The sequence below is a fragment of the Benincasa hispida genome, chromosome 12 (genome assembly GCF_009727055.1).
Source record: "Benincasa hispida cultivar B227 chromosome 12, ASM972705v1, whole genome shotgun sequence".
Taxonomy (NCBI): domain Eukaryota; kingdom Viridiplantae; phylum Streptophyta; class Magnoliopsida; order Cucurbitales; family Cucurbitaceae; genus Benincasa; species Benincasa hispida.
In genome coordinates this window covers 80847990-80866040 of record NC_052360.1, presented here as the reverse complement: position 1 = coordinate 80866040, position 18051 = coordinate 80847990, and the positions used below count along the sequence as shown (strand labels likewise).

The window sequence follows — 18051 nt, the reverse complement described above, 5'->3', positions numbered from 1 at the left end:
TTAGCCATAAACGTATATCACTGTCCATGATTTAACACTTCTCAAACAAGTACCACACGATGAACCCTCCTTTATTTCAATATTAAAACAAGATGGAAAATAATTATTGAGAGAGAGAGAGGAGAAAATCGAAGATTTTTTTTTGTCCTTTTTGTTTGTTTTTACAAAATGGAATGGGAGATGAACATGGGAAGTTCGAATTAAATGCTTAGATGGTGAAGCTAAAGGGTGAAGATTATCGCCCGTGTCCTACCATTTTCCCCAATTCATCAATTCTCATGGCCGAGACTCGATGGCATTGTTACCAACGTCCACTCTCCCTCTAATCTCTCTCTTAAAAATCATCGACCCATTTGAAGAAACAAATCAACCGTTTCAGAAAAGCCATCAAAACCTTTACGTTTCTAGCGAGAGAGAGAGAGAGGTGTGATTGTTGAATTTTATTATTTTCCCTTTTCGAAACGTTGCGAGAGTGACCCAATTCCGTTTTCCCTTCTCTCAGGAATCTGCTTCCCTTTTTCTTCACTCAAACGCGCGAAGCTCAGTGACCCACCTTTTGTTTCTGCTTCTCCTTCTTCCAGTTCAAGTTTTCTGGTAATTTTGTTATTGGGTTTCGTTTTTGTTGCAACTATTTTCTTTTGCTCTACGATCTGATTGTTTGTGTCCGTCTGCAATTTTTTCTTTCTTTCTGGAGTTGGGGTCGAGAATTCCGCGAAAATGGGGTTGATTTCTGGGATCTTTATGGGGGTTATCTTTGGGATTGCATTGATGGCCGGGTGGCAGCACATGATGAGGCACAGAAGCACCAAAAGAGTTGCGAAGGTAAGTTGTTTGTTCTGTGTCTTTTAGGATGTTTTTGGAGTTTCCTCAGCTTATCTTTGCTCAAACTCGTGTTAATTTTGGTTCATCATGTATGTCTCTTTTCGTTGATGTTTGGGTACGGGAATTGTATATTTTGTCGGTACGTAGAATTCTGGATAAATTTGTTTCTTATTTGACGAATTTCTTGATATACACAGTTACTAGTTCCTAAAGATTATTATAAAGGGACTTGATTGGATCTTGGCTACAGGAGTTCTTCATTTCTTTTTCATTGATAGTCCCTGTGCAAATTTTGCAGTGAAAGTGATTATCTGGGGCTTCTTGGGAGATTGTAGTTCTCTATGAATTTATTAAGGAAACACCGATAGTTTCTACTACTATTATTATTATTTTATTGAAATACAACTTTCATTGAGAAAAGAGGAAAGAATACAAGGCATATACAAAGTCAAGCCCACGAAGCCCACAAAAAGGAAATTCCACTGCTGATAGTGTCTATTAGAAAATTATCCGAGTCTACCAATGTGGTCAGTGAAAGATAATGCAATTTGACTGGCAATGGAAATGTTTTGACTATAGATTCTGGACTAATTTCGTTTCTATATGAGTTATAGCATATAGTGTATGTAGTCTGGCCATTACTTTGTTTTCTGAGAACATGTTTGTTGTTGATTTCATTGTGCAGGCTGCTGATATGAAAATTCTGGGTTCTCTCAGTAGAGATGACTTGAAGAAATTATGTGGGGATAATTTTCCTGAATGGATCTCCTTCCCTGTTTATGAGCAGGTTTCTTTTCTCTTTATGCTTCTCTTTTCATTCACTGTCGTAAGAATGCTTTGTCATGCTAGTTGTATTGTTTTATAATTTCAAATGATGGTGTACGTGATGGAAGAATGATAAGAAGCTTTTTCTTTATGTGATTTTGGGAATATCTTTCAAGACAAAGTTATCCAATTAAACTATTTGTTAATAATTCTATGTTTACTTAGTTTTACCCATTTGCATTGTTCATGATGTCAAGCTTGGTTTATTTCCCCATTAGAGAGTTTGATGTCTGTTTCAGTTTTTAAATACTTTAATTTTAATTTTAATTTTATATTTCTTAATGTTTGATTTTTCTCCTTTTTTGGACTTAGTCATGTGTTGTAATGCGATATCCTTGAAGGTTAACATTTTTTTTTATTAGAACATCTTTTTGTGAAGAACAAATTATCGTTGTTTGTTGCAAAAGAGAGGATCGTTTTGTGCTCTTTCACCATATTGATGTGAGTTTCTGCAGTAGGTCTTGAGCTAGATAACCATCATATTACTTCTTGTGAGTTTTTGTTGAAATTGTTGTATGAATTTGTTTTTCCAGTTTGACATAAGCTGACTTTTCTCTAAGGGAGATTTATTTTCCCTTCTTTTAGTATAATTTTGGGTGTGGCTAGTCTAAATAAGAAGATATCTTGAAAAATCGAGCAGTTTCAGCTTTGTGTTGTTGGTCATTTGGTTGAAAATGGACATGACCTTTTTTTTGTTTTTTTTTATTTCTTGTCTTTGAGCAATATACTTAGAATTTTGTTGATTATAATACTTCAATCACTTTTGTTTTTATTTCTTATCTACATTAACTATGTCTACTATATTGAGATGTACTTTGATCGTATTTTTGTTCTCTCATTTTAGGTGAAATGGCTTAACAAGTTACTGAGCAAAATGTGGCCGTTTGTTGCAGATGTAAGTTTCTTAGCTACATTTGCAGTGTTAAAACTTTATTTATGAATATCCTACCTTTAACATCTCTTCTAAGATCCTGGTATAAAGGACACAGCACGCTTTTGTATAAATGTGGTTTATATTTTATCGTCTTTGGGCTTATCACTCAACTTTCCTTTAGGAATTCCAAGAAACAATGAGTATTCATCTTACAACATTATTACTACATATAATAAAATATTTTTGATGCTTTCTTATTTGAGAATATGCAAATATGTTTTAGAAAAAGAAAATTGAAAAACTGTCGATTATCCCTCCTTTTTTTATGTTGAATATATCACTTTAGGTTATGTTTGCCATTCTTTTTTATCATTCCTTTTTTTGCAATCGTGTCTTTTGATAATGAAAGTTATATTTCTAAAAAAGAACTGTTGATCGTCATGCATTTTAAGATGACCCCTTATTCTTTTGAGTTTAATTCATCTGCCTACTTGCAGGCAGCAGAATTGGTCATAAAGGAATCTGTTGAACCTCTGCTGGAAGAGTATAGACCCACAGGAATTACTTCATTAAAGTTCAGCAAATTATCTCTAGGCTCAGTGGCTCCTAAAATTGAAGGTTCGGATTTAATTATCTCGAATCCCCGTTTGCCTCCATTCTGTTGGTAGTTACGTTATTCTTTCAAATTTTGGCCATTGTTTGCTTGAAAATATGACGAGAGATAGTCCTTGATGTCAAGCAGATTAAATTATTCCTTATGTCAAAAAAAAAACTGATGGATTTTCAATTATTGTGAATAGCATCCTATTTTTCTTTAATTGCCGTAGGGGATTCCCCACCCAAATCCTTGGAAAGAAACTATAGCTAACTTACATGGCATGCCTATGTAAGTCCCCCAATTATAAACACTTATAACGTAGGGGCACAAAAGGGAATAATGAGGGAAGGAATGACTAAATGGTAATATTCTGATGGTTAGTTGGTGGGGGGGGTTGTTGGTGAGGAGCGATAGCTTGGTGGAGAGGATATCCAGCCCTCTTGAATGTGCTGGAAATTAGGTCACTCTTGGTTGTTTGATTCCTTGTTCGTTGTTCCATTTCTGTTGCTTGTCATTGTAACTTTTCCCTTGAAGTTCATAAATAAAATATATATCAGAGTATTGCTCTATTCTTGGAAAACTTGTTGGGAATTTCTAATTGCAGGTGTGGATTCCTAACAAATTGATATCAGAGCCAAGTTCGGAAATCTGGGAAAGACGTGAGCCGAGAAGAAACTTGAGATGGAAGAGAAGGTAGACAACAATACGAAGGGAACCGCTGAACTCTGAGAAGGAATGACTGGAATGAAGAAGAGCCTGGAACGAATAGGTATTGCCTTGCAATATTTGACAGAGATGCGAGAAAAAGAGAAATCGAGCATCACGAGGGAAACTCAGAAATCCAAGATGGATAAGGAAGGAGAAGAAGGGGAGAGCTCGCAGATGACGCCTCATGGAGGATCAAACAATTGCAGCAAATACAAGAGGTTAGAAATGCCCACATTTACCAATGAGCACCCTGATTCATGGGTGTATAGGCGGAACATTACTTCGAGATACATGAGTTGACGGATGAAGAGAAGATTAAGGTCTCCGTCATCGCATTTTGCCTGAAGTTTTGGATTGGTTCAGATGGGCTCACAACCGGAAACTGACACGGACATGGGAGGATTTGAAACGACGGATGTTCGATAGGTTTTGACCCATGCAAGAAGGTACACTCCTTTCACGACTCTTACGAATTAAATAGGAAGGATCATATGAAAACTATTGGAAGAAGTTCGAGACCTACGCGGCGATTTCGACTATGTCGGAGGAGGTGCTGGAGGAAACCTTCCTCAATGGGTTAGCCCTTATGATCAAGGAAAAAGTAGTAAGTCGACATCCTGTCGGCTTGGATGTATGTACGAAAGATGCCCAAGCCGTGAGTGATTGGAACTTGGCACTACAGATGGCTCAGCAGGAAGTGGGCTTGGGCCCAACAGCGGCCCAAAATGTCTCTAACAAATAGATTGTGCAAGGTGAGCCCAAAATGCAAGGAAATTGGGCACCAAATGAAACACTAAAAAGTGTAGTGGAAAAAAAAGGAGCCGTGAGAAAGGAGAGGACATTTTGAAGATTATCGCACTCAGAGGTGAAGGAGAAAAGGGATGAGGGATTGTGTTTTCAGTGTGATGAGAAATAATCCCAGAGCATCGGTGCCAATTGAGAGAGAAACGAGATCTCAATCTGTTAATCTACCAGGAGGACGAAAAATTGGCAGAGGAATCGAACGAGTTAGAAGCTATTGAACTGGAGGTGAAAGCCCTAGACATTGCAACCGACGTGGAAATTTCTTTGAGGTCGTACTAGGGTTGTCTGGAAAAGGAACCATGAAACTGAAAGGAATGTTAGCCGGGAGAGAGGTGGTGATCATGATCGATTGTTGAGCGTCTCACAATTTTATACATCAGACATTAGTGGAGGAGTTGAAGTTGCCGATGATCGAGACGTCAAATTACTGAGTGATAGTAGGCAACGTTGATGCGATAAGAGGGAAGGGAGTGTGTAAGTCGGTAGTGGTGGTGTTGTTGGAACTGACTATAATAGAGGACTTCCTACCTTTGGAACTTAGCCGAGTGGATGTGATTTTGGGGATGATTTGGCTTTGTAATATGGGGTACATGGAGGCCCACTAGTCGAGCTTGACAATGACGTTCACCTCTGGCCCTCATAAGATCTTGTTGAAGGGAGACCCTACCTTAACCATGTTGGAGGTAACCTTAACCTTGGGAGGAAGACGACATGGGGTTCTTGGTAGAGTTTCAACATTTGGAAGTGGAACCGGCGGAAAGAATAAGCAACGAGACGAACGAGAAGGATCAGGGGGAGGTACCCAGCTATATACAGGACCTTTTGGACAAGTTCCACGGGATATTTGAAACTCCAACTTCGCTTCCCCAGAAAGAGTGGTGGATCACAGAATCCTAACGAAGGAAGGAGAGCCACCAGTGAATATTCAACCATATCAATACAGTCATGCCCAAAAGAACGAGATAGAGAAGCTGGTTGCAGAATGCTGGAGGCGGGGATCATTCGACCAAGTCACAACCCGTATTCAAGTCCGGTGTTGTTAGTTTTAAAAAAAAAAGATGGGGGTTGGTGTTTTTGTGTTGACTATCAGAAGCCTAATCAGGCGATAGTGGCTGACAAATTTCCCATACTGGTGATCGAAGAACTGATGGATGAACTACAAGGCTCAGTAATCTTCTCGAAATTGGACCTCAAGTCAGGGTATCATCAGATCAGGATGTACGGACCAGACGTGGAAAGGACAACTTTTAGAACGCATGAGGGACACTACGAATTTCTGTAAGGCCCTTCGACTTGACCAATGCTTCGGCCACATTTCAATCTCTAATGAATCAGATTTTTAAACCATTTTTGCGAAGGTGCATACTAGTTTTTTATGATATATTAGTATATAGCTCGGATGAGGATACTCACGCTAAGCATTTGGGAATGGTTATGAATGTTTTGCAAGATCACCAAATGATGCCAACCGGAAGAAGTGCATTTTCGGCCAGAAAAGGATCCAATACCTGGGGCATTGGGTTTCAGCTGAAGGTGTGGACGCGAATGAGGACAAAATTCGTGGTTTGGTGCAGTGGCTGATACCCAAGAATGTGACCGAGCTTCGGGGATTCCTTGGTCTCACCGGATATTATTGGAGGTTTGTCAAGTATTATGAAAAGGTGGCAACCCCATTAACTAAGCTATTACAAAAAGATGCCTTCTATTGGTTCGATGAAGCAACCATAGCCTTTGAGACCTTAAAGCAAGCTATGACAATTCTTCTGGTGCTAGCCTTGCCAAACTTTGAGCTACCTATTATCATTGAGACTGACGCATCCAGAACAGGATTGGGGGTAGTGCTGATGCAAGAATGACCAGTAACTTACATTAGCCAACCACTATCTGCTCGAGCTCAAGGGAAATCTATATATGAACAAGAGCTTATGGCGGTGGTACTTTCTATGCAAAAGTGGAGGCCATATCTGTTGGGACGGAAATTCACGGTCATTTCAGACCAAAAGGCTCTCAAATTCCTACTAGAACAACGAGAAGTCCAACCCCAATTCTAGCGGTGGTTGACTAAATTGTTGGGTTACGACTTTAAGATTTTGTACCAGTCCAATTTAAATAATAAGGCCGCGTATGTGCTTTCTCGGCAACCTCCAACGGAGAAATTGTTAACGATAATAGCTCCCTCTCTAATCGATACCCAAGTAATCCAACAAGAAGTATTCGCAGACGAGGAATTACAACACATCCGAGAGAAACTCGAAGAGGACCCCGCGAGCGTCACCAAATTTTCAGTAGAACAGGGGATTCTGTTATACAAAAAAAAAAGGCTGGTCTTATCTCAGAATTCGACTTACATTCCCATGTTTCTTTCTACCTTCCATGATTCAATCCTTGAGGGGCATTCTAGGTATTTACGGACTTACAAAAGGCTATCCGGAGAACTTCAAATGAAGGGAATGAACGAAGATGTTAAGAGGCATGTAGAGGAGTGTATGATATTCTAGAGAAATAAAAGTGAGTCTATGGCCCCAACAGGGCTACTTTAACCCTTGTCAATACTTGACCACGTGTGGGAAGACATCTCCATGGACTTTGTGGAAGGGCTACCTAAATCTTATGGGAAGGATTCATTGATGGTAGTGGTAGATCGGCTAAGCAAGTATGCACATTTCATTCCCATAACCATCCATATACCGCCAAGAAGATAGTGAAGTGTTTATTTGGGAAGTGGTGCGCCACCATGGGTTTCCTCGTTCTATTGTGTCAGATCGGGACAAGATCTTTGTGAGCAATTTTTGGGTTGAGCTGTGTTAGTACATGGGGTGGCCCTCAAAAGAAGTACTGCTTTTCATCCCCAGACGGATGGCCAAATTGAGAGGGTTAACAGATGCGTGGAAACATATCTTCGTTGTTTCTGTAATGAGCAACCACGACGATGGTACAAGTGGGTTCCATGGGCAGAATACTGGTATAAAACAACCTTTCATGCCTCTATCAATACTACACCATACAGGTAGTTTTTGGCCATCCAATCCCATCGTTGATCTCATATGGAGATAGAAGGACATCCAATGACACCTTGGAGCAACAACTCTTGGAAAGAGATTAGGCTCTTGTTGCCTTGAAGGAACACTTGGCAGTTGCCCAAGAACGAATGAAACGATATGCTGATCAGCACCGTCGGGAGGTTGAGTTTGAAATTGGGGAGCTGGTATTTTTTAAACTCCGACCCTATAGACAATGCACCTTGGCACAAAGGAGGTGTGAAAAGCTGGCCCCTAGGTTCTATGGACTGTATAGAGTGGTAGGAAGGATTGGAAAGGTGGCTTACAAATTGGAACTCCCAACTGACGCTAAGATCCATAACATTTTCCATGTCTCTCAACTAAAATGTTGTCTGGGCAAGACAACACAGGTGCAACATCAGTCTCCTGATTTATCATGACTTTGAATTGCAGATGATACCGAAGACTATCTTGGGAGTTCGCTGGAACACCGAGTTGTTGAGGGGCAAATGGCTCGTAAAATGGAAGAATGTTGGAAGGAAAATTAGGGATGGGGTTGTACACGCAATCATGCATTAGACATGGCTTAAGCTATGCGTTTACGCCCATGCGTCTGAGGTCATGCGTTGGAATGAAAATGCGTTAATCTAGTATGCAATGACCACACGTTCCTATCATAAGTTTTCTTACGCTCGTGCCAAGTATAACACGAACGCAAGTTTCTCGGGTAATCCGAGGTCGAACACAGGGACTTGTCACTCAATAATGCTTGTGAAGCAATGCGTTTGAGTCGATGAAAAAAATAAAAAAAAGAAGTTTAATGGATTTACACACTACTCCTACTCCTAACTAAACAGATTGAGCAATAGAAGACTTGCGATGAGAATAGGTAGATACACAATAACCATTAACGCATAGTAATGTTTATTATCTTAAATCGCTCGAGTAATCCCAACTCGTCACACTAACGCATGACACACCTCTCGGTGGTCAGCCGCATGACTATATCTCTATAGTGCATGGTTGCGTCGAGCATAAGATTGTGCCTATTTCTAGGAACAATGCATACTTTGCTTTAGTGCGTTCCATCTCTTACCTTCTCAGGAAGTTAGACACGACTATTTAACTTATAGACAAGCAATGCAACAACCCATAGACAAGCGTTGCTACAGCCTTTCACCAAGCACACAGGATTAACTCACTATACTCGCACAACGCACACCTCTCGATGGGTTGCTACATGCGTCCTATCTCTAGGCTACACGATTAAGTATGCGATCGCCTTTGATAAATAAATGATGAAGGTAAATGATGATAAAGATAAAGATGATGAAGAAGATGACATTGAAGGAATCAAGAGATGCATTGATTACAAAATGTCTTAATATCTTAAGCTAAAATGTAATACAATACAGAGGTTAGAAGAGAAATGAAGGACTCTGCGTCTAGGCTGCCGGTGGTGCCATGGATGAATGGTGGAGATGTCTCTCTCGAGCTCTATCTCCGGCGAAAGCTCTGGTCGTCACTCGGTCTAGTTTGTGGAGGTGAAGAATTCTCACTGAAAATCTTGCTCAAGCTCTCATCTGTGATCGCAAACCTCTGCCTTGAAGCAGAAGTTCGGATGCTTTGAAATGAAGGTCGAAGGGGCTATTTATAGGGTTTAAACGCCGACAGCTATTATGATTGCGTTATGTCTCACTGCTGCCTTTGTCGCGGTATGGGCAATGTCACATCGTCTTATTTTGTTGATACTCCCAAGGTATGCGTCCGAGCTTGATTCAGCTGAAGTATCAGTGCGTTCTACCCATCTTGCGATTGCCCTTCTATTATGGTTGTCACTTCGTGGCCGCAATCTCCAATTGATCACCGCAACTTTCATGTGATGGACGCATTCGATCACCGCAACTTCCATGCGATGGACACATTCGATCACCGCATGCATTCGTCTATGCGATAGTTCGGTTTTCAGCGCATGCGTTTGTTTTTGTGGTCATCTGGCTTCAGCGCATGCGTTTGTTTACGATTGCTTATTTCCAACGCATGCGTTTGATTCCTGCGATAGCTACAAAAATAGACACTTTGGCACGGAGTAACGCATAATATTGGGGTCAGTGAGGATTTAGGTGCTAATCGACGCAAAACTCGATTTTTCGCAAATTCCAAGTATTATCACCGCATTTTCTACTTATTAGCTCTCATAATTCTAAATAAAAGGCTTATAATAACTGACATTTCTGCCAGTTATCAAAGAACTACTCAGAAAGCGAGGCCACATGGGAAGGAGTTGTGGGAATGAAGCAACAATATCCTTATTTTCACCCTGCGGACAAGGTGATTGAAAAACCGGGGGGTTTTGTAAGACCCCCAATTATAAACACTTATAAATGTAGGGGCACAAAAGGGAATAATGAGGGAAGGAAGGAATAAGTGGTAATGTTCTGACGGTTAGTTAGAAAGGGGGGGACCAGTGATGAGGGGTTTAAGAAGAGAGCCCCCCCTAAGGGGGAAGGGGGAATTTTTGGTGAGGAGTGATAGCTTGGTGGAGAGGATATCCAGCCCTCTTGAATGTGCTGGAAATTAGGTGACTCTTGGTTGTTTGATTCCTTGTTCTTTGTTCCATTTCTGTTGCTTGTCATTGTAACTTTTCCCTTGATGTTCATAAATAAAATATATATCAGACTATTGCTCTGTTCTTGGGAAACTTGTTGGGAATTTCTAATTGCAGGGCTGGATTTCTAACAGTCTACAGCTCTGATTCCTTCAACTACTGTTGTTCACTTCCTCTCTCAGCCCCCCTATCTTCATTTGTGCAGTCCATGAAATACTTGTCATTATCCAAGTTCTTGTAGACAAAATGTTCTTTTTTTTTTTTTTTTTTTTTTGGGTATTGAATTTTCCTTATTTTTGCAGGTATACGTGTTCAGAGTCTAAAGAAAGGCCAGATCACGATGGATATTGATTTTCGATGGGGTGGAGACCCAAGCATCATTTTAGCTGTTGAAGCCGCTCTTGTTGCTTCAATACCTATTCAGGTAGTGCATGATTTAAGTTACTTAATATGTATTTTGTAGTTTTTCTTACCTAATGCGCTTTGATCTAGAGAACGTTTATTTGACCAATATTATATTTTATACTACAGCTGAAGGATCTTCAAGTTTTTACCGTCATTCGGGTTATTTTTCAACTAGCTGAAGAGATACCTTGTATTTCTGCTGTTGTTGTTGCCTTGCTTGCTGAGGTACCCTTTGATATGGCATTTATGTTGTTACAAACATTGATGGTTTATTTAATTTTACTGTTATTTAGATTTTAAAACTCTTAATGGGAGGGTATGGCTTAAATGTTTGGTTGTTTGAAGTCGTTGAACTTTAAGAAATGCTACCAAGTATTTTTCTGTTTGCACTCAGCCGGAGCCAAAAATTTTATATAATCTCAAGGCTGTTGGTGGAAGCCTAACTGCTATTCCTGGAATTTCTGATATGATTGATGTAAGTTACTTACAGTATTCAAACTTCTTCAAAAAATTTAATTCATATCTTTGTGTCAGTTTTGGTACTTTTCGTTGAATGCTTACACCACATGTTGCAGGATACCGTGAATACAATTGTTACTGATACGCTCAAATGGCCCCATAGGATTGTCGTTCAAATTGGTGGCATACCTGTTGATTTAAGGTTACGTAATTTCTCTCTTTGGAATGATATTGATTTGGTTTCTGCCATTCTTCCTGAGCAATTGTTTTTTCTCTTAATTAATTTGCAGTGAGTTAGAGCTTAAACCACAAGGAAAGCTTACTGTGACTGTGGTGAAAGCTAACAACTTGAAGAACATGGAAATGATAGGAAAATCCGATCCTTATGTTACTGCACATGTTCGCCCACTATATAAACTAAAAACAAAAACGGTTGAAAACAATCTAAACCCTGTTTGGAACGAGGACCTTGACTTTATTGTAGAGGACAAGGAGACACAGTCTGTTATCCTCGAGGTTCTGAAGCACTCATACTCCTTTTCTGTTATTAGTTAATGGACACGTTTTCAGTTTCTCTCTCTTTATGTTTTGCACTAGATGGTTTTGTCTTCAAAAGCTTCGGTTTTATCCATCATCACCCATTTTGCAGTTGATTATTATGTGTTTGAGGCTAAATAATGCTTGATATTTGCTAAATTTTTTTATTGGAATTTTCCTTGTTGATAGGTTTTTAGTCCAAGAATTCACACACGACACGTAAAAAGGGCGAAGTTATATATATATATATATATATACACATGGTGCTTGCTTGAATTTGCATTGAATTTCTGCTGTCACCCTTTTTTCCCTTTTAATCCTCAAGTTTTTTATGCCTGACTCTGTACTTTCATGATATTGCCAAGCTTCTCACCCTTTCCATCTCTCCCACTCCAAAATGGAAAGAGAATGGAAGAATTGGATAGAAACCTCATTTCCCTGCATATGTCAGAACAGCCTACCATTCGTACCGGCTGCAGGAATTTATGTTATTTGTTTACACTTCAAACAGGTTTTTGATAAGGACATTGGTCAAGATAAGCAACTGGGGATAGCGAAATTACCTCTGATTGACCTTCAAGGAGAGGTGAGTAAGGAGGTTGAGTTGCGATTGCTTGCATCACTCAACACGCTGAAAGTGAAAGACAAGAAAGATCGAGGAACTCTTACGATTAAGGTAGAGTTCAGTACTGGATTCGGTTTGCTTGCACTTATTTTGTTCTTACGTGGCCCTATCATTAAGAACAACTTAAATAGTTATTGAAATGGTTAAACTTGTGAATAGTTGTACATCAAACCTATTGTTTGTAAGATTTTTTTATCGAAGTTTTTAGAAACAACTCTATGGAAAGCTACCGAGCTACTATCACTTATATAGGTATTTTATTTATTTGCCAACCTTAGCATTAGACATATATTCTCAACCAAGAGGTTAGAGGTTTGATCCCTCCAACTCCACTTGTCGTTGAACTAAAAAAGGTATCCAGTTTGTTTATTTTATTTGGGTTGTTGCACAGGTTCATTACCATGAGTTTAACAAGGAGGAGCAGTTGAAAGCTTTGGAAGAAGAGAAGAGGATCCTTGAAGAGAGAAAGAAACTGAAGGAGGAGGGAGTTTTAGGTAGCACGATGGATGCGCTGGAGGGAGCAGCATCTTTTGTTGGGTCTGGTGTGGGCATGGTTGGCACCGGAGTTGGTATGGTGGGTAGTGGCATTGGCACTGGTGTTGGCATTGTTGGAAGCGGGCTTGGTGCTGTTGGCAGTGGTCTCTCAAAAGCTGGAAGGTTTATGGGGCGGACCATCACCGGGCAATCTAGTCACTCTAGAAGGAGCAGTTCTTCATCAACCCCAGTAAACAGTGTCCAGGAAAACGGTGGAGCCAAGCCATTGTAGTTATGTTCGTTGGTGCGCCGGCGCGTGTGGCAGCTAGGAATTGTGAAATATCATCTGGGTTTGTATCGTTTAAAATTCTTTTGTCAACTTTTTTCGTTCTTCAACTTGTAGCGATTTCATGTTGTTTTATGTATTGGAATTGGGAAAGTTTGCATAAATCTTGTAAAGTTCTTCCCTACAACGTGAATTTGTTGCAGAAGAATAACTTGTGAAAAATTGGTTTGTATGCATATCTTTTCTCGATCACGTATCGAATAAATGTAATCTATTACTATGACGACTAGAGTTCTCTTATTAGATACTGTTTGATCTGAATCACTTGTCTATTTCATGTTTAATGAGGAAGTTGAATCCTTCTGTAGTTCTTTCATTGGAGAGTGTTCAGTTTGATACTTCAACAGCATTGTTTTTATTCTACTTAAAACTGTGTTCATACAGTGGGGATAATTAAGATTGTTTTAGGGTTCTATTATTAAATAGTAAAGGTGCTTTGAAGATAATGATGTTATTTATATATTTTTTTTGTTCTTAGTTTTGGGTCAGTTTAGAAAACGTATGCCCTGATATTTCTAATATAAATAAGTCCCACATGTAAAGGATAAGTTTGTTCTTATCTAAGGTAGGACAAGAGGTTGAAAAGCTCATCTCGAGTGATATCGAAGTGATGAAGTTAAAAGATGCTCAAGAAAAGCTTGGTTTAACTTGAAGATGATGTGATGAGTATTAGAGATGTAATCGGGACATAAGCACGTTGCAAAGTAGAGTAGAGGCAATGAATTTAATATTCATCACTTTCGAACATGTTCCTCTTCAAATTTTGGCCCCACGTCTTAGAAGCATTTAATGACTAGATTTTGAAGAAGAGAATCCTATGGAATTGCAAACATATATCAACCACCTTAAAAGAGGTGACATAGTTCATGAAGTCCACCATCATATGGTATTATGCCTTAGGCTTAGAATCTCTTCATATACTCAATTATATGTCAATCTAAATACATCTCAATGGTCAATATGCTCAAGACACGTACCATTATTCAATAGGTCAAGTTTTTTAATCTCATTTTTTTGTTAATTTAAAAAAAAAAAACTAATGCTTTGATTAGACCATTAAAAAAAAAAAACTTGGTACTCTATCCTTAGGTAGGAGGCACCTGAAATAATCCACCCAATAATTATTACACACAATTAATCATTACTCTATTCAACTTTAGTTTGATCTAAGCACCGATAAATATTTGACAGCTAATCAAACCAGAATTCACTTACTACTTATAAGTATCTGATGTGGTAACAATACTGATTTCTTTTGTTAGTTAGTCTAGTTATGGCATTACTTTTTATTTTTGTCCAAATGTATTATATAGAGTTGTTGGTGTGCATTTGCAATGGCAGTGCAGTGGATGTGTGTGGGCATTTAAGCGAAGAATAATGGGAACAGTAAAAAAAATGGCAATACAATACAAATTACAAAGCCTATTCGCATCAAAGTGATTGAGATCTTTTTGTAGCTTAGTTGGAGTTGAAAGTGAAATTACTTTATACCACATTTAATGATATTTTTGTTTGTTTCCTTACACTCTTTTTGTTCTCACTCAATGCCTACACAAACCTCTTTGTTCTCTTGAAAACTACATCCCAACTGTTCCTTTTTGGGGTAAAACTTGTCTACTCACACTACCCTTCTCTCCCATTAAACAAGGGTTAAAATACACACACGTACATGTATAGTTGTCATTGATGTGGTTAATTTAGTAGAATGTCGTGATATCTAAAATTTTACTATTCTTCTGTTTGTCATGTTGTGATATACTAGATGACATTTTTTTAATAGATATGTTATATAAATACTTAGTTAATAATTTTAATGATACAGATTAATAATGATTCATATTTTGAGATTTTGGGATATAATTAAAGTTTCATAAATGGAATAGAGAGACTTAAAATAAATAAAAAAAAAAAGGTCAGTTGTCATTAATTATATTCACAAAATTTTAATTGAAAACTTGTTTTAAGCACATTTAATTGAAAACTTGATTGACATGCTTTTCTTTATCTCTTTTTCTCGTAAGTTTTCTATGAAACTTTTAAGTATAAAAATAAATAAATAAATAAAACTCGCAGGAACCAAAATAGTGTTGGGAAATTTTCAAATTTTGAGTTCTATAACATCAAACTCAAAATGAAACAAATACTTCTCATAATTAAATTAGCAAATTACCAAACAACAAACCAATAATGATAACCATGCAGAACCGATTAAATTGTTATATATAAAAAACTGAAAAAAGATTCGAGAGTTGTGTGAAATTTTATTATCTAAACAAGTTCCGAAGTTTTCTTTACTATATTGTTATTATTTATGTATTTATTTTGGAGACAGAGTAAAAACAAAAAAAAACACCATAGGGTTTGTAAAAATAAAATAAAAATAAAATAACTGAGATGTATAATGTGACTTCCACATGTTTTAGTCTCTTTTGCTGCAATTCACAGAGAGATATATATGTGTATTTTTTCCAAAATAATAATAATAATAATAATAATAATAATAAAATAAACAAAAAAATGAAAGGTGAATTGTTTGTTAGTTCATTATTGTTAGATTCCCTTCACAAAGCTACATTTTGTTTATAGATAGCCGATGGTTACATAACCTATACACTAAAGTATCCGAAGTATTAGTGTCGTGGTTAATATATTTTTAATTTTTAATGTAATATTTAAATTTTCTTTTCAAATAAAAAAAATATAGGAAACTTACCTTTTTAGTCATCGAGTTTTGAAGAATATATATGTTTGGTCCTGAGTTATGTACTTTTGTAATTGTAGGTTTATAAGAATAGACCCATTTGATCCCTAAGTTTTCAAAATGTATCTTTTTAATCTTTGAGTTTTTAAAAATAGGTTAAAAAAATCTCTTAATAACTTTATACTATTATTTTGAATATTTATATTTCATTTTAAATTAGAAGACTAATTTTTAAAAATCACATCTCCTCTAAAACTATTTTTTTTTCTAATTTTAAATATCATATAATTATTTTTAAAAAATCAAACAAAAAATACTTCAAGGACATTTTAAACCAATTTTTATAAATTTGAGGACTAAAAAGGTACATTTTGAAAATTTAGAGACTAAATAGACCTATTTTTTATAAACTTGAGAACTAAAAGGGTGTATTTTTAAACTCATGAACCAAATGCACATATTCTTCAAAACTTTGTAATTTTCCTAGAAAATATTTAAGTTTTGGTTATCTAATCGTAACTCTTTGATTCTCGACAATGTTTTTCTTTTTAAATCAAGTTCGAATTCTTAATCTAATATAATTTTTTAAAACTAAACGATTTTATTTTAATTTCTGAAACATGGTTTGAATTTTAAAACATCTTTAAAAGTAAATAAATAAAAAAAAACTCTGTTTATAAATTTAATTTTAAAAAACAACATTCAATTTTGTTTACATTTGGACATTCAGTCGTTTAACTTGACCACAAGATTCAACTTTATCTACTAAAAATTACCTCATCGTTTCGTGTTTAATGAGTACATTGGATTCTAAAAATATCATTAATAAAATCTCAAAAACTTGAATTTCCTTATTGTTGAAATTTTAAAAGAAGCAAAAAGAAGAAAAAGAAAAAGAAAAAGAAAAAGAAAAATTACCCGACTTTAAATAATTTTCTAAGTAGCCTCCTTCAAAGTTCTAAACTTGCACCATTCTTGTTTTAACATTGAGTGATGATTAGGACTTTGATTGAAAAACAAAAATGAATATACAAGGGATGCCACTGAAATATCAAAAAGCAAACTGAAAATTTTTATCGAGTAACAAAATTATTGAAAATTTATATCGAGTAGCAAAATTATTTGTCATATTTACAAGTTTGTTGTATTGAAAATGATTTGCCAATATAACATTCCTAAAATATCATTTTGTATCTTAAACAAAGTATACAAGATACAAAGTATACAACTAATATATCTAATATAAAGTACCCCACCCAATACCCATTACCATTTTTTTATATCGATAAAATATCGTTGTTTATAATTAATATAAAAAATCTATAAATAATTTTTTCATATGAAAAATAACATAATTATCACGCAAATTCGAAATAATTGAATATCTAGTTTAGTTTATTAAGTTCAAATAGAATGTCTCTATCACTATTTTGACTCCATTTATTTTCGGGAATACTAATATACTCGTGGCATTATTTGTATATTGTGTAAAATGGAAACTATATGATATATACTTTATTTCATATGATATGACATCGTTTGATTAAATGATTAAAGAATGTATAAGGTCAAGTGTGAATATTAAATGAATTATTGACCAAAAGCATGTGATGTCTCAGTTATCCACATTTTTTCATTATTGTTTTTGTTTATATAATATATGATTTGGAATTTCAAAGACCTAACTATCAAAATATTTTAATATATAACTAACTATTTTTTTCTTTTACAACATAACCATCCGTGTCTCTCCCTCTTTTAAAATTTAATTTTTATTTCGTACTTCTAGAAATAAATTTATTTTTTTTGAGTTTTTATAGTTTAGTATTACTTTATAATATAAATAAAAGAAAAATTGTTTTAAATGACAAAAATATTGAAATATTTTCAAACATAACAAAATATCACAGTTTATTAGTGATAGATACTGATAGACATTTTTATTAGTATCAAAATATTATAGTGTATATTAATGTCTATTAATGATAGATGATAGTAGTCTGTCAGTATTTATCAACTGATAAATACTGATATTTTACAATATTTACAAATATTTTGTTTTATTTTTCTATTTTGAAAACTACTAGTTAAAGTTTCTGAAAGTTTGTATAAGGTTTCTTTTTCTTTTAAAGAAGAGTTTCAACAATTTGAAACTAAAAATTGTCATCATATATGAAAAAAAAAGACATGTTGAGTTTATTTTCTTTCTCGTGTTCAAGTTTTATACTAGTGATATTGAATATGAAATTTGCTTGACAATATGTAG

The 18051-nt window shown here is 36.0% G+C and overlaps 1 protein-coding gene across 2 annotated transcripts; it reads left to right on the top strand.

Annotated features, from left to right (window-relative positions):
* The first annotated feature begins 137 nt into the window (after window positions 1-137).
* LOC120067082 (synaptotagmin-4) lies at window positions 138-13313 on the top strand. Of its 2 annotated transcripts, XM_039018477.1 has the most exons (13): window positions 138-424; window positions 503-594; window positions 695-822; window positions 1508-1609; window positions 2492-2542; window positions 3019-3139; window positions 10541-10662; window positions 10770-10868; window positions 11038-11118; window positions 11219-11304; window positions 11393-11618; window positions 12151-12315; window positions 12656-13313. In XM_039018477.1, exons 3-13 carry the CDS (start codon window positions 718-720, stop codon window positions 13028-13030), a joined length of 1533 nt encoding a protein of 510 aa, XP_038874405.1. In that variant the 5' UTR covers window positions 138-424; window positions 503-594; window positions 695-717; the 3' UTR covers window positions 13031-13313. The 2 variants fall into 2 exon arrangements, with proteins under 2 accessions (XP_038874405.1, XP_038874404.1); XM_039018476.1 differs by having other exon boundaries at window positions 138-594.
* Window positions 13314-18051: the final 4738 nt, after the last annotated feature.

Coding starts and splice junctions, on each gene's coding strand:
- LOC120067082 (XM_039018477.1), top strand. CDS start 718: ATGGGGTTGATTTCTGGGATCTTTATGGGGGTTATCTTTGGGATTGCA. Junction 2,543..3,018: donor TGTGGCCGTTTGTTGCAGAT/GTAAGTTTCTTA, acceptor GCCTACTTGCAG/GCAGCAGAATTGGTCATAAA. Junction 12,316..12,655: donor GAGGAACTCTTACGATTAAG/GTAGAGTTCAGT, acceptor GTTGTTGCACAG/GTTCATTACCATGAGTTTAA.